Below are 26,751 nucleotides of genomic sequence, written 5' to 3' on the forward strand. Positions count from 1 at the left end.
GATGCTGTATAGCTTAGCTGCAGCCCTGGGTATGTAAGGACAAAAATACAAGAATGGTTATTGCAGCATTGTTCATAGTGAGAAAAAAAATAGCAAAACTAAGCAAACAAAAAACCACTGAATGCTCATCAATATGGGAATCATTGAACAAACTGTAATATACCTATATTGCAGAATATTATGAGACTACTTAAAGAAAAGCAAGTTATTATTATGGGAACTTTTAGGCACTGATTCTCAACAGCCTATTTTAAGCCTATTGCTGAAACGTACGTTGTGTGATCCCATTTTTTTCCTCCAAATAGCACAAAAAAAAAACTAGGTAATTAGGAATTTATGTTTGTATGAACATGGAGGAAAATTTTGGAAAGATATACATGCTAGGCTGTTACCACTGAAGAGCAATTTAATGGTAAGGAAAGTAAACTGTCCCAGTACTAACAGGAAGGGATTTGGGTTCTCTCTTCTGCCTCTCCCACCCCTCAGGGGAATGATTGGTGGGAAGTAGGGCTTGAGTGCAAGCATCCTTCTTCCAAAGAGCATGAGGCTTTGACTTTCAACCTCCTCTTGTTTTTAAGTCTTCTACTGCCTGCTTCTACTGTTGACCTTAGGTGCTGGACAACAAACGGGAATAAGAAAATCTGGTGGATCATCCGAGGACCCATGCTTCTCTGTGTAACAGTAAGGACCATCGCATCCACCTCTTTGTCTCTGAGCCTAGCAGCTGTGGGGAATCCCCCCACCCCACTCCTGTCCCCCAGATTCTCTGATCCCTTGAGAGAGAGAAGCTGAACTATGAGCATTTTCTGCTGAATGAGAAGTTAGAAGTTTCTTGCTCTGGTTCAGGACCTCAATTTGGAGTTATATTGTAAGCCTCCTTCTCTCTGGGTCTTCAAACTATGTAAAGAGACCTGTAGTCAGCTCTGTGCTCCTGTGTGCAAGACCCTGAGGATACCGATGCCTTTAGTCATGGAGGAACCCAGAATAGCAGGGGTATCGGCTTATATCCTAACACCACCTGCAGGAGGGAGGAAGAGACTAAGGGAATTCTTTTAGAGGAAGAAAACACACAATTAATATTAACCCAAAATTGTGATGCAGCTTAGAATCAAGACGTAGATGCTACTCTGAGACCTTAGGGAGGAAGGACCTTTATCATTGTGGTCCAGAATATTTGGAATGGAAAGGGATGGCCAACCCAGAGTCAAAAATTCTTTTAGAAAATAGAGTGTGAGAATGAGATCTGTCAAAGAAGCTAGCAAGAAGGGGCAGAAAGTTAGCAAACACTGGGAAGGGTTAGCAAGATCCCAGAGGGAGGCAGAAAGTATTCCTGCCTAGACACACCACCATAATCTTCGCGTGCCCACCAGGTGCTGAACACTATATGTTGTTCTCTGCCCATCCTGTTCCCCAAGGGGTTGCTGGATGGTCTGTTTTTGCCATTTTATATAAATAATCTGGCATTTGTGGCACCATGAAAGAAAAAGGCTAGTTTTTATAGGGGAGTGTCAATATTTGTCAATAATAGAAGGCAACTCTCTGTTTAGACCTAGGTGTGACCTGGAGGGAAAAATGTTCCTAGAAGTGGTGGGAAAACCGAGAGTGTGGACAGGCCTGTGTCACCTCTGGTCTATGAGGTGGCACGAATGCTGTGGTATCTTCCCTCCTGTCACTGGACCTGCAGCTGATAGTGTGCCAGATGAGGTCTGGGCACACACACCCCACACATGGTGTGCTTAGCCCTGCCACATCCTCCCGCCCTCCACAGTCCTCTCTTCAGCCACACTGCCCAGCTGGGGTCCTGTCTGGACACCTCCACCAACATCCCAGGAACATTTATTAAGCACCTCTGCATACCAGCTCCATTTGTAAGTGCTCTGTGTATTAGTGTATGAACTCATTTAATCTTCCCAACCAATCTATGAAGATATGCCATTCTTAGGTTTATTTTACTGGTGAGCACACTGAGATGAGAAATTACTTGCCTAAAGTCATAGAGCCAGTCAATGGAAACCGGATCTCTGCCCAAAGGGTCTGACGGGGTGACAGCTGGCACTTTTAACCATAACACTGTGCAGCTCAAAAACTATTTACTGCCTCCTGTCCCCACGCCTGCCATACTGAATGTTGCAGCTCTTTTGCACCTTAGTACCTTGGTTCAGACTCTCCTCTGGTTCCAACTCCTTCCCTTGCCATCTTTTCCACCTGGTGATCTTTTCCTCATCTTTCAAGTCTTGGGTCAGGCGTCGTTCTCTCTGTGCTGCTCTACCTGGATGCTCACCTCACGAAGTGAAAATGGCCACACCCTCCTTTGTTCCTTCCCAGATCCTGTGCAGGCTTCTGCTCCAGCCCTAGCCAACACCATTTCAAGTATCTCTTTAAAACCTGTTTTCTGCCACTGTAAGCCCCATGTTCTGATCATCCTGGCAGCCAGCCCAAGCATATGGTGGGTTCTTGATAAACATATTCAGTGGACACTCATGGCCTGCACTCTGGACCCTGAAAGGTTCTTGCTAACCAGGCAGAACAAAGCAGAATAGAGGCCAGCAGCCATCCCTAGTACAGCGTTGAGGCATGGTCCAGCTGGATCCCTAGTGTTTACTTGCAATCTTCTAGAAGCTACACCAATGGTTCTCAAACTGGGTTGCTCTTGGAATCCCCTGGGTGTCTTTAAAAATTCTTTTTGCCTGAGTCCCACCCCTAGACGTTTATGTTTCATTGATCTCAGGGGTGGCCTGAGTTGAAAAGCATGTTGCTACACCCTTGCTTTTCAAAGGATGGTCCTCAGACCGGGTAGTACCAGCATCGCCTGAGCACTTGTTATAATTTCAGGTTCTCCAGCCCCATCTCCCAGTCCTGAATCCGAACCTGCATTGGAACAAGCTCCCCAGGCTTTGGATGCACATTAAAGTTTGTGAACCTCTTTGTCTACACCTGGAGTTCTCAAAACTGGCTGTGTGTTAGAAACATCATGGTGGCTTGTACCCCAGACCTATGACATCAGAAATTCTGGGAGTGGGGCCTAGGCACTGTAGTTTTTACTTTTTTCTTTTCTTTTCTTTCCTTTTTTTTTTTTTTTTGAGACAGAGTCTTGCTTTGTTGCCCAGGCTGGAGTGCAGCAGTGGGATCTTGGCTCACGGCAACCTCTGCCTCCCGGGTTCAAGCGATTCTTGTGCCTCAGCCTCCCTAGTAGTTGGGACTACAGGCTTCCCCACCACACCCGGCTAATTTTTGTATTTTTAGTAGAGATGGGGGTTTCACCATGTTGGTCAGGCTGGTCTCGAACTCCTGACCTCAAGCAATCTACCCACATCGGCCTCCCAAAGTGCTGGGATTTCAGGCGTGAGCCACCGAGTCTGGCCCTACTGCAGTTTTTTTTTTATTTTTTTTTTATTTTTTATTTTTCTTTTATTATTATTATTATTATTATTATTATTATTATTATTATTATTATACTTTACAGTTTTAAAATCCCTAAAATGATCCTAGTGGCTGGAACTACTGCTTTGGGCCTTGCTGCTTTGGCCTTCTATGGCTGGCTGACCCGCATTCTAGTTTCCCTTGGTGCTTCCTAGTTGGGACAAGAGAACGTGCTCTATCTTCTCACTTTGGATAAAATGACCTTTACATGCTGTTGCTTCTATGACTCCAGTCATGGTCAGCTCTACTGAAATGGCCACTCTCACCTTAGCTTGTGGTGGACTCCTCATCTTCCCACTCAGACCTCTCCTTCTCCTACTCTACCCAGAAAATGGCTCCACCACCCACCCACCCAGGCACCCAAGCTGGAAAGCTTGGTGTTCTCCTAACTTCTGTCCTCTTCCTCCCTGCAACATCTATTCAGAATTCAAGTCCTGTCAATTCTTCTTCTAAAGATCTCCCCAAGCCATTTCCTTCTCCTTAATCCCTTGGTCTCTGGTCTCTGCTCTTCTTCAGCCCCTTGTGATTTTTTTTTTTTTTTGTGCAGACCTCTGCAAAAACCTCCTTTTTGGTCTGTCTTCTTCATTCTTGCCCCTGACTATCCATCCTCTTGTTGCAGCCCGAGTGATCTTTTTGGAGTAAAATTTATGTCTCTGTTCTACTTGACTGTTTAATAGGTCACTATTTCCCTCAGATCTGGTTCTAAACTCCTTAGAGTCATTCCCTCTCTACTCACCTAACCAGACGTGCCCTATGCTCTACCCGTATGGATACATTTAAAGTTCTCCAATTCCACCATGGTGTTTCCCTCCTCCCGTGCACACATAGGCCTCAAGTGCCTGTTGGATGGCCCCAGGTCTGCCTGATAAATTCTCTTTCTCCTTGGAAACTGAGTCCTTTATTAATCTCTCTATCCCCTACCCTCCACCCCCCTGCAATTAAAAGAAGTCAACAGGCGTGCCTAGAAGGGAATATTTCACAATCACCCTCAGCTCTTAGAGAGGACACTGCTTAACTATTGTTGTCTGTGTCTACAGGGACTTGGACTAGAGGAAATGGGCTTGAAGAGAAATGGGAACATTCCCCTTGGTCACAAGGAAGACATTTAACCATGAACTTGTAAAACACTGACACACCCCAGAGAAAGGCATTAGATCTTCATCTCTATCAGTTTCCAAGAAGATAATCTGTCCTGAACAATAAGGAGCTAAACCTGCTGCCCTCCCAAGCTGCACAGCTCTAGGATTCTAGGATTCTGTGCATCGGCTCTAGAGCTCCCCGGAGAGTGGAATTTATGTGTCCCACCAGACATGGAAGGGAAAAGAAAGGCCATGCAGAAAGAAGTGAAAGAGGCAGGCTAGGAGTCAGGAGCCTGGGCTCTATGACTGACTTGTGATATGTTCTTTAGCCAAGTGAGTTGGCCTCTCTGGGCCTCTGTTTCTTCATCTATAAAATCAGTCTTGAACTAGACCAGTGGTTTTCAACCAGAGGAGATTCTGACCCCTGGGGACATTTGGCTGTGTCTGGAGACATTTTTAATTGTCATAAATTGGGGATGGGGATAGGAGGAGAGTGTTGCTACTGGCATCTAGTGGGTGGAGGTCAGGGATGCTGCTCAACACCCTACAACACGCAGAACCACCCCCAGAACAAATAATTATCCTGCCCCAAATATTAAGAGTGCTGACATTGAAAAACCCTGGACTAGACAGCAGCTGCACATTAAAACAACCTGGGGAGGATTAAAAAAATACCCAGCCCGGACTTACCCAGACTGATGGAATCAAATCTCCTGCCATGTAGAGCTTCCTTAGCACTGGAATCTCATTCAGCCACTCTCTTGTATCTTCCTTTAGCATTCATTGAGCACCTTCACTGGGCTTGGCTTGGTGCTAGGTTATTTCAGAGTTTCTATCCTCGGGGAATTCAGAATTTAATACTTATCATTCTGAGACTCATCAGACTATGACTGAACCAATATCTGCCTTCATTTTTGGTCATATTGACCACATGTTGCAATTTTCCACTGATCTGAATAGACATAACCCCAACTCTAAAAGAGAATTCCTTAAACCACAACGTGAAAGGAACCTGGATTTCTGAATGACTGTGTGGAGCAGATCTTCCTCCACTGCACTAGACTGTGACATAACCAATAAAATAAAATAAGATAAAATAAATCTTTATTGTGTTAAGAAAAAAATAATAATTCTTTGGCCCCCACATACGTTATATTTAAATTGAAGTAAGAAAGTGTAACAATAATCAGGATTGATCTAGTAGCACTTGGCATTTCTAGGTACTTAACAATTTTCTTTCAACTTGGTCAAATTTGAGCCTGAGCCCAATTTTGGGGAACATGGATCAGAGGCTTCTGAGGAAAAGCCAACTGTGCATGGTGAACAAAGCACTGGGACCTAGGAGAGTGTCCCATCCCAGGGCCCGGCTCCGTGGTGAACATCCCTAGTTATCACAGTTGGATCTCTCCCACCATCCCCTAGTCTGGGTCTGCATTTGCTGACCAGCATCTGGGTTGATGCGAGTGTACAACATGCTAGAAATCCAGATGCATCAGCAAACTTCATTTACTGCTTTGTTGGTACAAGGTTGCCTGTTTTTCAGAAATGACCATAATGTGGCAACCTGAAGAATCCAGATGCCCTTTGGGTCTCTTGCCAGACAGAAATTGTAGAATTCCCACCTCTTTCTTTGTGTAAGACTTCGCTACTTCACCTGTCATCTGAAGTGTACATTTAGAGTTGAACCATCTTGAAACCTGGCATATTCTTACAGCCTAGTCTCCCCAGCCCTCAGTAGAATATTGGTAAAGCCTTGACTAGTCCTGCTCAAGGACAGCCTTACACAATAATTACATTACACAAGGTCATTCTATCCATACCCTGCTCCCTGCAGTTAACAGACCCAGTGAAATGGCTGTTTTGAGCTAACAAATTGAATGAACCATCTGTTGACTTTATGAAATCATAAAGTCAAAAGCCTGCATTTACTATTGTTGAATCTTCCGTGATAGCCTCAGAACTTGGCAAAGCTGATACACTGGTAAAATTCGTCTTCACTGGCCTTGTCCCTCTTTAGGTCCTCTGCCCCACCAGGAACCCAGGGGCTTTCTGTGGCTTCAGGCTTCCCAAGACATTTCCTCACTCCTGTGCTCTCCTCTTCTAAAGACTTAAAGTGTGAATCTCCCTGTACTCTGGGTTTTCCCACCCCATCAAAACTTAGCTTTGCTACACCCCATCTTCTGCTTTAAATGGTGATAATAAGCCAGATCCTAGGTAATTACTGAAGTCTTCATTGTTGCAAAAATGAATGAATGAATGAATGAGTGAATGAATGGAGAAAGGGCTTCCTTCCTCCTCTCCCAGTGATTCCTTAGCTTCAGTGTCTGCCTTTCAGCAGGGCTCTTGGGGAAAGAGTGTTTTGACTCACAAGAGTAGCTCTATAGGATAAGCATTTTAGTCCACACAGCAGGCCAGAGTAGGAGGGGTTTGGCGGTAGATGGAAGAGTTTAGGGGTAGACGAGGCCTACCCCTGAGCTCCCGCTATACTGGCAATCACCTCTGCCAACTTGCAGGCCCAGATCTGAGCACAGAAGCTGGGGTAACAAGAAAGTGTCACCAAGAATGTCACATCTGAGAATGCATCTGTATTTTCCAGAATCTGGAAGAGATCCTTATATATTTGGGGTCCTTAGTACCCACCCCCATCTGGTCACAGAATCCTGGAGGAGTTGGCTGGGTTCTTGGAAAATGTCCTCACTCAGCCCCTTTCCTGCTTGTGTGCAAATGAAGAACAGCACCATCCAAAAGTACCTGCTGACTCTTGTCTTCTTGGAAGCCCAGATGAGCAGAGGCTTCGTGGTACCCCCAGCTAGGGTTTCATCCTGTGGCAGTGAGGTAGTGCCTCCTTCGTATGTTCTATGGGTTGATGCCCATTTTCTCATGTCTGATCTCTGGAAGACACAGAGAACAGTGAATCAACATGCTTCCCATTATAACCCTTCATTGCCTAGGAGACAGTCCTGATTGAAATTAATTTGCTGAAATAAATGCCTTTCTGCTGTTAAGCTTGCTTTGTAAGAAAAATGCCTATGTTCAACAAATCACTAAGCCAAGGACACAACGTTTTCTCTTTATGATAAGAGGCAGATAGCCCATTAAAAGAAATACATTACTTGATTACATTTAGCTTGTATTTAAATTTTCTGTTCCTAAATATTATTTGGCTGGGAACCTCCATCATTCCTGCTGGCTTCAGGATTAGCTTCTTGCCTGAAACTCTAGCCTTTTAGCATTAAGCATTGATTCTCCTGAGGACAATAAAAGCAAATAATAACAGACATATATTGAATTCTACAGCTTGCATTTCAATATGTAGCTAAAGGATTTTATTTCTAGGTAGGGACATTAGTACTGTGCTGACTCAATGTCTGTAGAGACTTTGTTCTATTAATTGTTGCCTGATCACCCTTTCTGTCAGTTCTTTCTATATTGCATAAAGCCATTTTTAGGTCTTTTTAATTTTTTTTTTTTTTTTGAGATGGAACCTCACTCTGTTGCCCAGGCTGGAGTGCAGTGGCACGATCTCGGCTCACCCACAACCTCCACCCCCCAGGTTCAAGCGATTCTCCTGCCACCTCAGCCTCCTGAGTAGCTGGGACTATAAGTGCGCACCACCATGCCTGGCTAATTTTTGTATTTTTAGTAGAGATGAGGTTTCACTATGTTGACCAGGCTGGTCTCGAACTCCTGACCTCATGATCCACCCACCTTGGCCTCCCAAAGTGCTGGGATTACAGGTGGGAGCCACTGCTCCCAGCGTGGTCTTTTTAATCTTAAAAATAGTTGCAACCAAAAACCTCTTCCAGCCCTGCAAATAAAACCAAGGAGACATTATCTCATTGTGTATCCCTTGTCAACTAATGTTTGAATGCCCTACTTCCCTTCACAGCCAAGCCTCTTTAATGTTGTCTATGCTGTCTCTCCTCTTCACATTTCATCCACAAAACCAAATTCTGGAATCCGGCTTGTGATCCCACCTCTGCATTGCAGCTTCTCTTAGTGAGCTCCTTGTTGCTAAATGCAGTCTTATTTTGCTTAAGTTCTATGTAGCATTTAAACCTTCTTAAAATTCATCCTTTCGGGGGCTTCCAGGATGCCCCTTCTGTGTGGTTTATTCTAACCTCCCTAGCTACTCTTTCTTCATCACCTTTGCTGTCTCCACTTTCTCCATCTTTTCCTTCACTACGAGGCAATTCTCTTAACCCTCTTTCTCTCCCAGCTACACAGTCTCCCTGGGTAATCTTGTCTATTCCAGTGACTTCATGCTCTGGCTGGGACTCTCTGCTGAGATTCAGACATAAATATCTAACTGCCTTGGAACATCTCTTGTGTTCAAAACTACTGGAGTCTTCATCCACCCTCTACTTCCCACCCAATGCTCTTCCTTCCCCATGTGATCCCTTTATTGGTGAATGGCAGTACTGCACATTTGAGATCTACCACAAAATGTCAAGGTCATGCCCTCACATCCAATCAATAACAAAGATCATTTGACTCATACTTCTTCATCATTTCAGATTGATCCCTTCCTCTCCATCATGGAAGCGCCAGGACCGCTGCTGAGTTCTCTTCTCCATCACCATCCCCCAGGAACTCTGAAACTACTTCCCAACTGATCTCCCCTCCTCCAGCCTTACCCTCACCCAATCCGTTCTCCACACTGCCGCTGAAATTATCTTTCTGAAATGCAGAAGTACAAATCTGATCAGGTCACTTGCCTGCTTAAAATCTATCACCGGCTCTTCATTGCTTTCAGAAGAAAACCCAAACTCCTTACCTAGCACGGCTGTGAAAGACCCTGCAGAAACGGACCCTCCTCCCCTCTCCAGTCTCACTTCTCACAAACCCTGTTCTCATTCTCCAGGCTCTACCCAAACCCAGCCACTTGCTTTTCACCACTTCCAGGGGGCTCTTGATCTCTCCTGAGGCTGCAGCCATCCGAAGGCTTGGCTGGGGCTGGAGGATCAGCTCCCAAGGTGGTGCACACACGTAGCTGGTGGTGGGTGGTGCTGGTTTTGGGCCTGAGAACTCAGTTACCCTATGTGGATCTCCCAACAGGCTGCTTGAGTGTCTTCACAAAATGGTGGCTGACTTCCCCTGGAGTGAGAAACCTAAGAGAGAGAGAGAGAGAGAGAGAGAGAGAGAGCTGGGTGGAAGCCAGCCATCCTTTTGAGGACCTAGCCCAGAAGTCACATAGCACCACTTCTATTACACCATATTCTTTTCATTAAGTGCAAGTAACTAAATCTGGCTCACCTCAAGAGGCGAATAAGGGGGATTAGGCTCTACCTTTTGAAGGGAGAAGGGCCAAGGAATTTGCAGGCATATTTTAAAATTTCTTTAAAGGCTGACAATGAAGGGCTGGATTTTCCCAGTCCACGACAGCCATGGAATGAATTCTGGGAAGTAGAGAGCATATGCTGTCTGTGAATTCCATAGCAGCAACAGGATCTCAAGTTAGACACCAATAAGGATGGAATTCTTTTCTTCTTTTTTTTTTTTTTTTTTTTGGAGACGGAGTCTTGCTCTGTCGCCCAGGCTGGATTGCAGTGGCGCGATCTCAACTCACTGCAAGTTCCGCCTCCCAGGTTCACGCCATTCTCCTGCCTCAGCCTCCCGAGTAGCTGGGACTACAGGCACCTGCCACCGCGCCCGGCTAATTTTTTTTTGTATTTTTAGTAGAGACGGGGTTTCACCGTGTTGGCCAGGCTGGTCTGGATCTCCTGACCTCGTGATCCGCCCGCCTCGGCCTCCCAAAGTGCAGGGATTACAGGCGTGAGCCACCGTGCCTGGCCAGGGATGGAGTTCTTTAAAGAAGAGAGGCAGAATGGCGTTCTGTTTAAGTGAAGGGAGGGTTATAACCCAATGAATCTGTGTTTAATTACAGGCTCAATCACTGACTAGCTGTGCAACCTGGGAATTACACTTCTCTGTGCCTCTTGTTTTCTCAATGCATCATGAGGATAAAAATAGTTGTGGCTACCTTAGGGGGGTGTCATAAAAATTAGCTAAAAGAATGCCTGGACCGTTCTTAGCCCAAAGCCTGGCATGGTGCTAAGTACTAAGTGATAAGTATTATGTACTTAGTACTTAGTGATAAGTACTCAATAAGTACTCAATACGTGCTAGTTAATAACAGTAACAGTAATAATAATAATGTGAACGTCCACCTGCCTTTCTAGATGGCCTTAATGATAGGCCTCCTTAAGGCAGAATAATAAACTAAATCACTTCCTGAAATTCCTTCCAGACTTTCAGTTCAGATGACCTTTGGGACTTTGGAGATTCAGATGGCCTTTGGGACAGTGGAGATTCAGATGGCCTTTAGGACAGTGGAGATTACAGCTAAGCATTTACTACCTGGCCAGCTAACTGCTAAATTGCCCCTGGTTTACATTGAACTGATGGAACTGACGGCCGAACCCAGCCTGACCTTGAAATTCACAGCTATGTGGAGTTCATCACTTACTTACCCAACTCTGCTCTTTTTTTCAAGGTCAATTTCTTCATCTTCCTGAAAATTCTCAAGCTTCTCATTTCTAAGCTCAAAGCTCATCAAATGTGCTTCAGAGATTATAAATACAGGTGAGTGGCTTAAGGTTGGTCCCCAGCAGTCCAAGGTTATTGTAAGGCCTCTGGCTGTTCTGCCTGATGTCTTGGGGAGGATATTTATCTCCTAAGGCCAGGGTATCAGAAAGAGCAGTTCTGGAAAGGTGCTATAGGATCAAATGAGACTTTTGTCAACGGTGAGGACCTTCTATGATGATGAAGCAAATGGTGAGTAGTCAAGAGCATTCACATCCCCCAGCAGAAAACTGTTAAAATGCCCCTAAGAGGCCAGGAGTGATGTCTCAGACCTGTAATCCCAGGACTTTGGGAGGCTGGGGCAAGAGGATCACTTGAGGCCATGAGTTCGAGAACAGCCTGGACAACATGGTGAAACCCCGTTTCTACCAAAAATACAAAAGTTAGCCAGGCGTGGTGCATGCCTGTAGTCCCAGGCTAAGGTGAGGGGATTGCTTGAGCCCAGAAGGTTGAGGCTGCAGTGAGCCATGATTGTGCCACTGCACTCCAGCCTGAGTGACAGAGTGAGACCCTGTCTCAAAAAAAAAAAAAAAAAAAAAGTTTCTAAGAATGGGTGGTTGTGGGAAAAGGACAGTCTTATATGAAGAGAAGTTTGGCACTTGCCTTCCTTGGGGAAGGATTTGAAGAGAAGAGATTATTTGGGTGTTTTTGAGACCTTGAGAAATGAGACCACAAACTTCTAGGGTCTAAGGAAAGACATCCTTCCACAGGCATCCTTTATTTGTGACTTGTCATCATTGTGTCTCACCTTCCTCTTTCTGAGATGACAGCAGTCCTCATTCGTAGTAAATCAGATGATAGGCATTTATTAGATCTGCATTGTTGTAAAAGCAAATGAATGAGAGATAAAGGGTTTCCTCCCTCTTTTCCTAGTTATTCTTCACTTTTTTTTTTTTTTTAGACAGAGTCTTGCTCTTGTCGCCCAGGCTGGAGTGCAATGGCGTGATCTCAGCTCGCTGCAACCTCCACCTCCCAGGTTCAAGCCATTCTCCTGCCTCAGCCTCCTGAGTAGCTGGGATTACAGGCACCTGCCAGCACATCCGGCTAATTTTTGTATTTTTAGTAGAGACAGAGTTTCACCATGTTGGCCAGGCTGGTCTCGAACTCCTGACCTCATGATCCACTAGCCTTGGCCTCCGAAAGTGCTGGGATTACAGGCGTGAGCCACCACACCCGGTCTATTCTTTGCTTTCTATGTGGCATATGCATTCAGCAGGGCTCTGGAACAGGAGTGTTTTAACCCACAGAATAGCTCTAAGAGTAGGAATTCCAGTCCACACAGGAAGGCAGAGGAGGTGGGCACCAGTGAAGATGGCCCTAGCCCTGTTTTTCTCCCCTTTATAAGGCCTAACCCAGGTGCTGGGAAGGGAGTTTTTCCTTTTATCTGACAAATATTTAATGGATGCCTACAATGTGCCTGGTACTGTGCTTGGAATAAAAGGTGGACATGAGGCCAGGTTCGGTGACTCACGCCTGTAATCCCAGCACTTTGGGAGGCCAAGGCGGGCAGATCACCTGAGGTCAGGAGTTCAAGACTAGTCTGGCCAACATGGGAAAACCCTGTCTCTACTAAAAATACAAAAATTAGCTGGGTGTGGTGGTGCATGCCTGTAATCCCAGCTACTCAGGAGGCTGAGGCAGGAGAATCACTTGAATCCGGGAGGCAGAGATTGCAGTAAGCCGAGATCGTGCCATTGTACTCCAGCCTGGGTGACAAGAGCAAAACTCCATCTCAAAAACAAACAAACAAAAAATGGTGTACACGATGTAGACCCTGCATTTGAGGAGCATGCATTCTACTTCGCTAAGACTAGGATGTTGGCATGGAGCAGGAGGTGGAACGGAGGGAGCTGGCTGTGACCCTAGACTTGCCTACTGGCCTTAGGCAAGTGCCTTGGCCCCTTTGGCCTGCTTTCTGGTGTGTAAAAATGGGAGTGTCACTGCAGACTCATCTCCTGCTTATTATGAGGACTCTAGGAGCCTGTAGATATGGTTATAAATATGGGTGGCCACTCTACCCTCCCTCTAGGAGGTCTAGAAGGGTAAACATACCCCCGGTTCAATAATGGGCAGACATACTATAGTTGCTAGTTGGAGCTTTGGTCCAAACATTTTGCAAGAAACCCGTAGCCCTGGGGAACTGGCCTGGCCTGGGCTCCAGGGAGCCATGCTGTCTCTCTTGGCGCCTCCAGTCGAGGCTCCAAGTGGCCAAGCAGTCTCTTTGGCCCCCTTCCCAAAGGCTTAGCCTCTCTCACCACTCTTTGAGGGTGGAGCTTCAAGGCCTGCTCTAGCCACCCTGCTGGGTGCACTCAGGGAGGAGAGTTCTCTCAATAAACAGGTGCCAGGAAAACCAGGGCGCCCCAGAAAGTGGACAGAGGCTAGTGTTTCCAGGAGACAGAAATGGTGCAGTTGACCCCAAGGGGACTCAGAGCTGACACACTGCTGCTTTGTGCCCCCAAAGCCTACCACGGGCCACTGGCACCTTCCCCATGCCCAAGACCCACAGCAACCCCTAAATAGTTTTTCGTCATAGCTGCTCATCAGCATCCCCGGAGAGCCGGCCAGAAGTGCAGCCTCATGAGCCCTACCACTGGGTATTCTGGCTCCATAAGTGTGGGATAGAACCTCACAGAGCAGCCATGTCCAACCCTTTGAAAGAAAGGACATTTTTGCTTATCTGTTGTGGCGGATATCACAAAAACTATGCATGGATCTTTTTTTTTTTTTTTTTTTTTTTTAAGCTCATCAGCTATTGTTAGTGTTAGTTTATTTTATGTGGGGCCCAGGACAACTCTTCTTCTTCCAACGTGGCCCAGTGGCCCAGGGAAGCCAAAAGGATGGATACCCCTGCTGCAGAGTCTCCCAGGAGATTCTGATACACAGCCAGTATGGAGGACTGCTGGGCCAGATGTTCTATTGAAAGAACACATGCTAATGAATAAGCGTTAGTTAATCAACTCTATTGCACTCTACAGAAAGGACAAGTAAGAAAGGTGGCCAATGAAAATGGCAGGGAAACCACAGAGGGAGGACGTTCTCAGTGGAATATTCTGGTTGGGCCGTTACAAATGTCATGCAGCCTCAATATTCTCTTTTCCAGAGTCCCCTCTAGAGTTTTAAAACTTTTCTGATCACGCATCTCTGTCAGTAAAGAAATTCTGAGCACGTCCCTCCTCATGTATTTACATGGTATCATGAGCTAACATATGTATTATTGGACCAAAAAATAGAAAATTTAAGAGGATAGATAAAAATTAATATATTTACAATGCCTATTATCCTCTATTATAATATTTTCTTCCAATATCAAATAGATTGCCTGGCATAGCCCTGGAGGGTGTGTACCCGCCAGGAGCCATTGGTCTGGGAAAGGGTAAATCAAGATACTGGGGAGACCCTCATGGCTGAGCAATGATCCAGGGTGACTGCTTTGTGAGGAGAAAGAGTAACCCTGCCTGACATATGCAGTCTGTCTGGAAATTCCTTTTTTCCTCTCCCCTGCCCTTGTTCAAAGGAAAAGCTTAAGAAGAAGAACTTGGGGCTGGGTGCAGTGGTTCATGCCTGCAATACTAGCACTTTGGGAGCCTAAGGGGAAGGGATCACATGACGCCAGGAGTTCTAGACCAGCCTGAGCCAGAGTGAGACCCTTTTTCTTTAATAATAATAATAATAAAAGAGGTACCTGGGTGTGTGTCTACCCAAAGTCCTCCCAGGGTGAGATGCCTCACCTTGGTGAGTTTGTCACCACCTGGATATGGTACAGGGAATCCATCTATATTATTGAGTGGCTGAGACTTTGGGAGGCTGACTGACCCCAGCTGAGCTCACAATATATATATAAACTAGAACACTGTTCATTTTTAACGTCTGTGGAAGGTGGGGATGGGGTAGAGCATTCCTTTCTTGTGCCCACGTGCCTCCCAAAATTTCCTAATCCGCAACACCAGAAGATCCAAGAATCCAAAGAACGTTACTGGTGATCACGTCACAAAGCAGAGTCTTGCTGTTGAAGGATCCTGAGGGGTAGCCTGAAAAATCTCCACCTGCCCACAGCACCACCTACCTGTTGGGAAGGAGGCTCATTCCCCAGATCCAGTGTGCCCTCCACAGACTAGGGTGAGATAGGTACTGAGAACGTCCTCCCTCTGTGGTTTCCCTGCCATTTTCGTTGGCTGCCGTTCTGTTTACTTGTTCTTTGTGTAGAGTGCAATAGAGTTGATTAGCTAATGCTTATTCATTAGCAAAAAGGCAGGGACCTATCTCTCAGGACACACCTAAACCACCTTATTTAACTCCCTGGGCTGGTAAATCCTACAGCAGCATGTATGAACTCACTTGCCCATTGTGCTCTTAGAAAGCCTCGCTAATTCTCTCACTTTCAAGTTCTGAGAGAGTGCTCTTTACTATAACCCCAGCGGGGCATTGGCAACCCTCAGCTCCTCAGCTCACACTGCCCTCTTCCATGTCGGAAAGTTGTTCCTCTTCCTCACCCCCTTCCATGTTTGTTTTCCCTTAAAGACTTCTGGTGGGATAAGAAGGAAGAGGTGACAGGGCCCAGCATATTTTAGCCAAACTCTTGTAGGTACAGGCTGCCTCCCACTCTTGAAGATTTTGAGAACTTTTAGAATGTAACCCTGATCTGGCCTCCCTCCAGAATTATATTTTAGGAAAGTTTAAATTAAACACATTTAGGCCCTGCCGAAGAGGCAAGTTGCTAGGAGGCAGAGAACCTTCTATAGTCTTAGCCCTTGTCCCTGGGCTTCCACCGTCAAGCAAAGGAAATAAAAAATGGTCCATCTGTCTGGCTGGGAGAAAGAGAACTGAGCCAAGTGTGAAGGAGGAACTTTGGGGCTATAAACAGTGTAAGCAATGCCCTAGGAATGCGGACAGAGTTCAGCAGACCCTCAGCTCAGCTGGAGTTCTCTGTTCTTTGTGGTTCCCAGCTCAGAGGCAGCTCTCTTCCCCTAGATAAAGGGCCTTAACTCTCCATGGGATGCACCTGGGCAGAGCTCTTGATTCATTTATAAAGGAGAAACATTTCATTTTCATTTTTATTTTTTTGAGATGGAGTTTCACTCTTGTTGCCCATGCTGGAATGCAATGGCACGATCTTGGCACGATCTTGGCTTAGTGCAACCTCCATCTCCCAGGTTCAAGCAATTCTCCTGCCCCAGCCTCTGAAGTAGTTGGGATTACAGGCATGAGACACCATGCCCGGTTAATTTTGTATTTTTAGTAGAGACTGAGTTTCTCCATGTTGGTCAGGCTGGTCTTCAACTCCCAACCTCAGGTGATTCGCCCACCTCGGCCTCCCAAAGTGCTGGGATTATAGGTGTGAGCCACTGCGCCCGGCCCAACAAGCATTTCTTAACATGCTAAACCCCAGTTCTTTCTGAAAGGACTTTCTGATAGGCAATGTAGGAAACAAAAGCTTTTCCTTAACCCTCTTAGGGTCCCTGGCTGGGTCTAAAAATTAGACAAAGACAGATTAACAGGAGAAAAAGCATGCAAGTTTAGTTCATAAGTTTTATATGACGTAGGAGACCTCATAAGGAAAGGAAGACCCAAAGAAATGGTCAAACTTGTGTATTTTTATGCTAGGTTTGATGCAAAGTGGACAGTCATGGGGGAGGTATGATTGAACAAAGGAGATCTAATGGTCATAAACTGGGGGAAATTTAGCAAGGCCTGTTTGTACAGATTCTTGTGTCATAGTGTCTTCAGAAATAAGGACGTTCCTTTCCTCCACCTCTCACATGAGGTCTTGTGATCTACTTCCGGAGAAGGTCAGAAAATCCTTCCTAGGTCTCATGACCTGTTTTAGGGGAGAAGGGTGGGAGGTTAGAGAGACTCTCCTACTTCTATGGTTTTCTCAAATTCTTTCAGCTTAAAATACTCAGTATGTCAAGGTGCCATATTTTGGAGTACCACGTTCTGAACCACATCAGCAACCAAAGACTAAAAATGTTACAAATTCAAGTAAAATTCATTAAAAAAAATTGAGTTATAAGCAACCAAAAGGCAGGGATGGCTTCTTTAAAAATAATAATAACTAAAATGTATTGATCATTCATCATGTGTCAGATACCATTTATTCTGAGGGTTTACCCCATGTTATTTGTTTAACTCTTATGACAGCCCTGTCAGATAGATGCTATTACTATTATAATCCTCCTTTTACAGATGACGAAACTAACAGAGAGAGAGGTTAAATAATTTGCCCACAGTCATAGCACTAATAATTGGCAACACTGAGATTTGAACTCAGGCCCAGATACTCTTCCTGTGTCCTGCTGCCTTTGACTACAACTCCTTCTTTCCCACTATATTCACTCATGTGCCATAAGCAGATGCTCAATAAATATTTGTTGGATAGTTAAATGATTGCAATAAATGGAACTATTTAAATAAACAAAAGGTTATGGATGAAAATGAGCATAAACACAGTCTGTAAGAGTAAACTGCTATTGCTATTTATGGATTTTCATCTGGACAGGGACACAAATAGTACTTCGTCTAAGGAGAAGTTAGAATAAGGTGAAGGGTAGACAATCCCTTTATGTCTCCATCCAGAAGGGTGAGTAGCCCAAAACTTTATTAAAAAATTGTTATTCTTTATGGATCATTCTGTACTAAACGAAATGTGGGATCAGGGAACAGGAAAAGGACATTAGCGGGAAATCCACATAAACCCCGAACTTTAGTTCCTAGTAATATACCGTGTTGGTTTCTTAGTTTTGACAAACGGGCATGGTTATGTAGTATGTTAACATTAGGGGAAACTATGCCGGGCGCGGTGGCTCACGCCTGTAATCCCAGCACTTTGGGAGGCCGAGGTGGGCGGATCACAAGGTCAGGAGATCGAGACCACAGTGAAACTCCGTCTCTACTAAAAATACAAAAAATTAGCTGGGTGCAGTGGCGGGTGCCTGTAGTTCCAGCTACTCGGGAGGCTCAGGCAGGAGAATGGCGTGAACCCGGAAGGCGGATGTTGCAGTGAGCCGAGATCCCTCCACTGCACTCCAGCCTGGGCAACAGAGCAAGACTCTGTCTCAAAAAAAAAAAAAAAAAAAATTAGGGGAAACTGAGTGAAGAGACATGAGAACTCTCTGTACTGTCTTAGCTAATTTTCTGTAAATCTAAAATTATTCCAAAATTAAAAGTTTATTTTAAAAAACCATAACACTATAACATGACATCAGAATAAGCTGATGATAAGACACAGGTCTGCTTGTAGGCATATAAGTCTGTATCATGAAAACCCAGACCACCCAGAGCAAGGGTCACAAATTCAGACTCTTACAAGGGCCAAGCAAGTAACACAATTGAGTGGTACAAGCTGGGTGGGGGCTGGAGTTCACAGCTTCCCTCTAAAGGGACAGCCATTGCCCGGCTGTAACCAACGATTGCCATGCAAGAATTTGAGCACAGTGTTGCCAGATCTCCTCATTTTTCAAAAGAAGCCAGAAACCTGGACACTTTTTCTGAAAATATTATTATTTAAAGATGACTCCAATAACAAAAATTGCTCCGTGGCCTAAGCAAAAGTTGTCCGCAGGTCAGTTACTATCCATGGTCACCACTTTGTAACCTTTGGGCCAGAGGGCTTTAAAAACACTCCTGGAAATACAAAACCCTTGAAATGTTCTCTCATGGGGAGCATATTAATGTTGCCTAGTTAAATGACTTCTGTAGGGGTGGATGTTGGAGTGGGAATCGATCTGAGCTCAGCTCAAGAGAACCACATAGCCAAGGCCCATGATTCCGTCTCTCTGCTCATCAGCCTCTCCTGATAGTCAAGGCTCTGGTTCACACAGTCACATGGCCAGGTGGAGTCCCTCCATCCTGGTGGCTCCTGCACCCCTCTTCTTGGCTTTAGATCCTTTGGGGGCACAAAGGTAAGGTTGTTTGTTTCATTGATAACATTGCATCTGAATGGCCCTTGCAGACATAGGATTCATAGTAAGCTCTTGCTCTTGGACAGAGTTAAACCTTCCTTAAGAAACTCCCCCATGAACTGCGAATGCCACCCTGTTTTTCTACACCTTTAACTCCATGGGATCTGAGGGGAAGGAAGTTCCTCCTAGTCTGGCCCCTTTACAAGAAGTGACCCGAGCTAAAAAAAAAAAAATCATTACAATTATGCTCCTCTTTCCCAATGTGGATAAGACAGTAGCTTTGTTCGTACCCTGAATATGAGTCATCTCTGCTAATGTAGTTAGTTTTAAATTAAGAAGCAGCTCAACAGTAAAGGGCAGTTATTTCCAAACCTATCTACTTCTCAGGATCCATGGGGAGTTCCTTAAAAAGTCCACATCCGGCCAGGTGCAGTGGTTTGCACCTGTAATCCCAACACTTTGGGAGACTGAGGCAGGAATAGTATATCACTTGAGGCTAGGAGTTTGAGACCAGCCTGGGCAACAACATAAGATCCCCTCTCTATAAAATAAAATAAAATAAAATAAAATAAAATAAAATAAAATAATTATCCAGGCACAGTGGTGCACACCTATGGTCCCAGCTTCTCTGGAGTCTGAGCAGGAGGATTGCTTGAGCCCAGGAGTTCAAGGCTGCAGTGAGCTAGAATCGTGCTACTGTACTCCAGCATGGGTGACAGAGGGAGATCCTGTCTCTTAAAAAAAATTAACTTCCTTGGACCCAACCTCCAGAGGTGTGGATTCAGGGAGTTGACACTGAAGCCCAGGAAACTATACGTATATATTTTAAGAGCTCTGTGAGGAATTTTAATAGTCAACCACATTTGGGAACCACCAGTATGCAGCATGTGGGTCCCAGCTGTGCACTTTACACGTGGGTGGCACAAGGAATGTTTGTCTTTTTTGTGTAGACTATATACAACAGTGAACCTCCACGCTGCACTTTTTATGAGGAGGATCAGTTTTTCATTTCCTGCAGCCCTCACTATCACCAGGGTTAGGGGGCAACATGAGGGCTGACAGCAAAGTCCAGAAAGGAGTCTGCAGGTCAGAACTGCAGGTCAGATGCCCCCACGTCCAGCCCGAGGTTTACTACTTAGTGTCTGTGTGACCCTGGGCAACTCATTTTCTCTCCCTTCTCATGGTAACACTGGAAATACTGATGTCAAAAGTCCTGAGTAAAGAAAGAGATAGACGAAACTGCTACCCAGGTGATAGGAAATTTAACAAACCTGGTAGGGGTGGAGTGTCCCAGGGTGGCAATCACTTGCATGGAAATCTATCCATCAGGCAAAACATTAAGAGCTACAGACATACGACAATCTATACAGGGGAATTCATGCATTCATTCATTCAATTCATGTTTTCTGAGCATCCCCCATGCATCAAGTGTAGGAACACAACAGTAAACAAGACCACAATGGCCCTGAAGCATTAAATGTAGTCAAGGAGACCATCTGGGAAACAACTATCAATATGGTAAGAGCTGCAACAAAGTCATGGCACAGAAAAGCAGGAAATGTTGCCTGTTCCCCATGTGGCCCTCATGACTGTTATTTGGTTGTCATTTACAGATTGGCAAAATCAACACTGGTCCTCATTCCTTTATTGGGCGTTCATGAGATCCTCTTCTCTTTCATCACTGATGATCAAGTTGAAGGATTTGCAAAACTTATACGACTTTTCATTCAGTTGACACTGAGCTCCTTTCATGTAAGTAGGAATCTGAACCAAGATGCCTTGACTTTGGAGAAAACAAAATGCATGTGGCCCAAACAGGCTCAGAATTAAGGAGCCCGTGGATGAAAATAGAATTGTAGCATCAGCAGCCTTTATCAGTAAGGGCCCTTGGCATTAGAAGGGCATGCAGATGGGGAAGTATTGCGTTGATCCTGCCAGCATGATTCAGTGACTAAGAAGGGGGAAATGGTCTCTTTCCTGGGTGATAATAGTTGGTGTGACTCATGATCATATTAACTGTGTCAATGTGAAGCCTTTTATTAAGTGCCTATTTTTGCTGGGTTCTCTGCAGAGCGTTGTGCAAAGTGAGCATTGTCTGTGCTTCAGGTGACATGTACACAGAATGCAACACAAATTGTGTAGGGACTAATGAGTTCAGACCAGGAGGCTATTAAACCTTGACAGATGTGTGGGAGTTGAAACTAGGAACAAGAGGCCAGCTGTGGTTGTTACCTGGATATATTTTGGTAATCTATTGCTTAAATTATTATCTATTTCTTAGTGTCTTAAGATGGCAATTTTTAAAATTATTTTTCATTATTCTGGGAGTTAGGAATCTAGGTAGGACCTAGTAGGGATGGCTAACCTTTGCTTCTGTGATGCGTACTGGGGCTGGAACTACCAAGATGTCTTCTTCACTCACATGACTGGTGCCTAAGTTGGATGGCTCAAATAGCTGAGGCTAGTTTTATTGGGGTCAAATTTCTGAGGCCTCGTTTCTCAGTGTCCATGACATTCCTTAGGCGTTCCATGTGTTTTCTCCTTGTGGTCTCTCCACAGGATAGGGCAGTTCAGGGCTCCCAAGAACATAAAAGCAGGAGCTGCCAGGCCTTTTAAATGCCTATGCCTGGAACTGGCACAGTGATGCTTCTGCTGCATTCTGTCATTTAAAGCAAGTCACAGACCCAGCCTAGATTGAAAGAGTAGGGCACTGCACAAAGGCATAGAATGCTGGGAGGGGCAGCTCATTAGTGAAGGCCACTAATGCAACAGATCACCACTAATAGCACAGCAGCCCAGGTCTTCATAGAGTAGTAATCTGAAAATGAATCATCTTTAAATATTGGTGTGGGGGCAGGGCTTCTGAGATGAAAAAGAGAGGATCTACAAAACTTCTCCCCAAAAAGCAATGATAAAATTGGACAATTGTCAATAGCAACCATTTTGGGACCCTAGAAATTAACTAAAAAAAAAAGAAAAGAAAAGAGAAGGATTCATTCAAGAAAAATTACTGAAACTCAGTAATAACAGTGGGAGTCTATGTTATTTTTGTCTGGGACTGCTTTTGTTCTCTAATCCCTGCTCCGTCAGTGAGGAAATTCTAGTGAAAACTAGCAGCTTCACTGAGGAGGGAGGCTGACTTGATTTGGATCAAAGAGCAGAAAAAGCTTTCATCCTTGGGCATTGCCAGATACAATAGTGGTCTTGGTGACAAAGGAACAGGGAAGGACAATGTTACAGCCTCAAGTTGTCATTCTATCTGGGGTAAAAAAACATACTGATGGGCTAGCCAGAAATTTAACAGGAAGATTTGGTGAATGAGACAGCCACAGTGGGCCTTGACAAGCCCCCACATAGTTCTCAGGTTGACTGGAAGGTTGTGTACATGCATAAGGTTGCATACACACTCAAGAAGGACCAGAAAGGACATTCACACATTTCTGGCTGAATATGAGTCTCTGCACACATATAGAGGAAACATGAGGGGGTCTGGTTGGAAGTAAAAGCCAGGGAAGGCTTTAAATTGAACTTTGAATGTGTTCCCCAAGTGACAAATGGATCCATTGGCAAAGGGTATGGAAGACTTATGGGCTTGAGGTGTTTGAAAACAACTTCTGATCAATCACTGGCTGATTATTAAGCTATTGGAAACAGCATCAGAAGACCAGACTTAAAAATAAAAACCAAAATTTTTAAAATGAGCATAGACATCACTGGCTGTATACCACAGCAGAGACGGAGTCCACAGAACCAGTAGTCCAGACAATTTTCTAAACAAACAACCACCACCACTGCAGGGATGGGGATTGGGGAATCAGAATGCTGAGTTGTTATAATATATTATCTAAAACTTCCAGTTTTGTACATAAAAATATGAGATCTGCAAAGAAACAGAGAAGTGTGGCCCGTACTCAGGACAAAAAAAAAGCAGTCATTAGAAACTTTCCGGGTGGGGTGGGGGATGTCCAGATGTTGGACTTATCAGACAAAGACTTCAAAGAAGCTATTACAAACATGTTCAAAGAATTAAAGAAAAAGTTGTTGAAATAATTAAAGGAATTCAATTATCTCAATTCAACAGAGAACAATTATAAAATAAGAACCAAATGGAAATTCTGGAGTTGAAAACTACAATAAGTGATATGAAATTTTTATTAGGAAAGCTTAGATTTAAGATTGCAGAATAAATACCCATGAACTTGAAGATGGTCAATGAGATTATCTGGTCTGTAGAAAAGAAAGAAAAAAGAAAGAAGAAAAATAATAGAGCTTCAGAGACCTATGGAATGCCATCAAACATACCAGCATACACATATGAGAGTCCCAGAAGGACAGTAAACATAGAAATGGTAGAATAAATATTTGGATAAATAATGGTTGAAAACTTCCCAAATTTGAAGAAAAATGTTAATCTACACATCCAGGAAGCTCGATGAACTCCAAAAAGCATAAAACAAAGAGATTCATGCATAGAAACATTACAGTCAAACTGTTGAAAGCCAAAAATAAAGAGAAAATATTGAAAGCAACAAGAGAAAAATGATTCATTACATACAGGGACCAATGATACAATTAACAGCTGACTACTCATCAGAACGATGGAGGCCAGGAGGCAGTGGTATAAAATGTTCAGAATGCTGAAAGAAAAAAATTGTCAATCAAGAATTCTAAATCCAGCAAAAGTATGTTTCAAGATAAAGGTGAAATAAAGACATTATCATAAAAACAAAGACTGAGAGAAATCATTATTGGCAAACACCCCTTTCAAGAAATACCAAAGGAAGTCCTTCATGCTGGAAGAAAATGACAACAGACAGCAACTCAAATCCACATGAAGAAATAAAAAACAGTGGAAAAGGTAGATACATAGGTAAATCTAAAATGCTATATGTAGATTTTTTCTCATAATTGATTTTAAAAATACAAGATTGTATAAAATAATAACTATAAGTTTTATTATTGGGTTTATAACATATAAAGATCTAATATATATGACAAGAATATCACAAGAGAAGAATGAGTAAATACAGATATATAGAAGAACATTTCTATATTTTACCAGGATTAAGTTAGTGTTAATATGAAATAGATTGTGTTAAGATGCATGTTGTAATCCCTGGAATAAACACTAAGAAAATAACTTTTAAAAATGTATTTAAAATACTAGCAAAGGAATTAAAATGGTACACTGGAAAGTATCTGTTTAACATGAAACACTTTCAGCCTCATAGGATTCACATAATATCCCTATGAAGGATAAATTACTATACCTATTTTAAAGATGAAAGAACTGAGGCTCAGAGGACTTTCACATGCTAACATGTATCAGAGATGAGGTTTTTATTCAGAGGTTAAGCCCCTGCCTGTAACCACTATGCCATAGTGCCTCTCAGGTGCCTTGTGAAGATTAGAACCAGGAGACACCAAGTTCCCTATACCAGTCTTAAAGATCAAGTGCTGTCTGATACATTGCAGCAATATACCAGGCAGGGTCAAGTGCTGAGATTTTGTACAAAGAGCAGAGAAAATGTGTCTGCCCACTGCATGCTCACCAAAGGCCAAGGAGCCAGAGCCTGAGATGTGGTATGAGCAGTTGGATAATATTTTTTTCTCTCCTGTTGGAGTTGAATTCTTTGTGGCTTTGAACCAAGACAGAGGATCCATAAGCAATTTTTTTCCCATTATGAAAACCTGTTTATTTCAGTCTTTTAGGGAATTTCAAAAGATAAGGTTTAGTAATTTGGAGTTTTTGTGTTCCTGGCCATAATCTTCTTTAAAAGGTAATCCTAAATTAGAGGAAAAAAAAAAAAGACTTTGCAGCTGTTATGTAGTAATATTTGGTGGCCTTTTTTCTCTGGAAGGCATGGGTCGGGCAACGTGAGCCCTTGATCACCTGATCTCACTCACCCAAGGCCAGATAAAGACAAGTAATTCATGTGGAGCTATGTGAGACAGATTTCTGAGAAAGAATCCTAGTGTATCAGACTCTTCTGCCTTGGGAGGATGTGTTGGTCATCTGATTCTGTGTAATAAACCACACCAAAACTTCATGGCTTAAAACAGTAACCATTTTATTATTATTATTATTATTATTATTATCATCATTATCATTATCATTATCATTTTGAGATGGAGTTTTGCTCTTGTTGCCCAGGCTGGAGTGCAATGGTGCTATCTCGGCTCACCACAACCTCCACCTCCTGGGTTCAAGCCGTTCTCCTGCCTCAGCCTCCCGAGTAGCTGGGATTGCAGGCATGAGCCACCACACCTGGCCCCATTTTAATATTTTTAATGATTCAGTAGACTGGGCTGCTTGGGCTCAGGGTAGATAGTTCTTTTGATACATGTAATTTTCGACTGGGGCTGCAAACATCTGAAGGCCCAACTGGAGTGGCACATCCAAGATGGTTCATTCACATAACTAGACATTGATGCTAGCTGTTGGACAGGACCTCAGCTAAGACTATATAGCTCAGGGGGCCTCAGTTCTCCTCCATGTGGCCTCTCCATGTAGCTTGGATATCTCACAGCATGGCAGCTGGACTCTCAGGACATCCCAAGAGCAAATGTTCTAAGAGGGAGGAAGCAGAAACCTCCAGCCCTCTTAAGACACAGGCATAGAACTCCCAGAATGTCACTTATATGACATCGTATCAGTAAAAGGAGTCACAAAGTCATCCTAGAGTCGAGGGGAGAGAAAACTAGGTCTACTTTTTGATGTGAAGAGCAGCCTGAGCCCACAGAAAGAAGAGGAACCATCAGGGCCATCTCTGGAGACTAGCTACCAGCGTGGAAGATTTGTTCCTGAAGCCAGCTAGAGCTCTGCTCATCACCCTGCACTGCTGAGGAACGTGAGGATTCAAAGTGACTCTGCAGGGTGTTTTGTACCAGGACTGAGGCAGAAAACACATTTAGAGGGCTTGTGTGTGGGCAGAGGCCTCCCACCTTCTGAATACTCCTGCCGTGTTTCTCTGCATCGCACCAGGCAGAGGCAAGAGCACAGGTGGGCAGATGTTGGGGGAACTACACTTGGTGGATCATTTTAGAGACTCCACCATGGGAATTGGCAAGAACAGGCATCAGCCCTAACAGCTTCCTTTCCTTGCTGCTTTGGAGGGTCCTTTACTCTTCAAGAGCCTACTGCTTAGAGAGTTCCACCAGTCTCCTGCTATCAGTGGAGCTTTGGAGAGACTGCCAAACAGCGGTGACATATGAAGTAAGAGCCATGTGTTCTGTGGGACCCACTCCCTTCACACTTGCTTAATCTAGAATGAGAACCAGACCCTAGGATGTTCCTAAAACTGTGAAGCAAGCACCCGAGGAAGTGAAAAGACACATTTGTCATGTGGAATCCTATTTTAGCCAACTTGTTTGTGAGAATCCTGGCACCCTAAAAACCAGCTCTTCTGATATCATGTGCCCAGAGGCAAATATTAACCTGTCCCGCCAACCACATGGGGCAGCTGTGAACCTCTGACCAGATTGCATGTGTGAAAATGATTAACTGGTAACACTATGCCCCTGTTACGGAAGCTATAGCCATGGAATATCTAGGTGCATAAGAGAAGGGAAATTCCACATTCATGGGCAGAATCCAAGCATTTGGTTGATGTCGTGATTGCCAGTGTGGAGATCCTGGTCTGGCTCCAGAAGGGACATGCTGAACAAGGCTTACATAAGGAAGAGCAGAAAAGCCTTCCCCAGTGCCACATTTCATTATCATCAAGAGATATAAGAGGAGTCAGCCTGCCATTGGGACCTTCACTCTT

General features: G+C 44.2%; 1 protein-coding gene across 1 annotated transcript in view; it reads left to right on the forward strand.

The window, feature by feature from the left end:
• GLP2R (glucagon like peptide 2 receptor) overlaps positions 1-26,751 on the forward strand; it is a 67,203-nt gene that overhangs the window by 35,188 nt on the left and 5,264 nt on the right. The window contains exons 9-11 of the mRNA XM_002827026.6: positions 612-681; positions 10,996-11,084; positions 20,596-20,734. Coding sequence (XP_002827072.3) covers positions 612-681; positions 10,996-11,084; positions 20,596-20,734 — 298 coding nt within the window. The remainder of the gene's footprint in view (positions 1-611; positions 682-10,995; positions 11,085-20,595; positions 20,735-26,751) is intronic.

Source organism: Pongo abelii, chromosome 19 (assembly GCF_028885655.2).
Source record: "Pongo abelii isolate AG06213 chromosome 19, NHGRI_mPonAbe1-v2.0_pri, whole genome shotgun sequence".
In the NCBI taxonomy this organism is placed as follows: Eukaryota; Metazoa; Chordata; class Mammalia; order Primates; family Hominidae; genus Pongo; species Pongo abelii.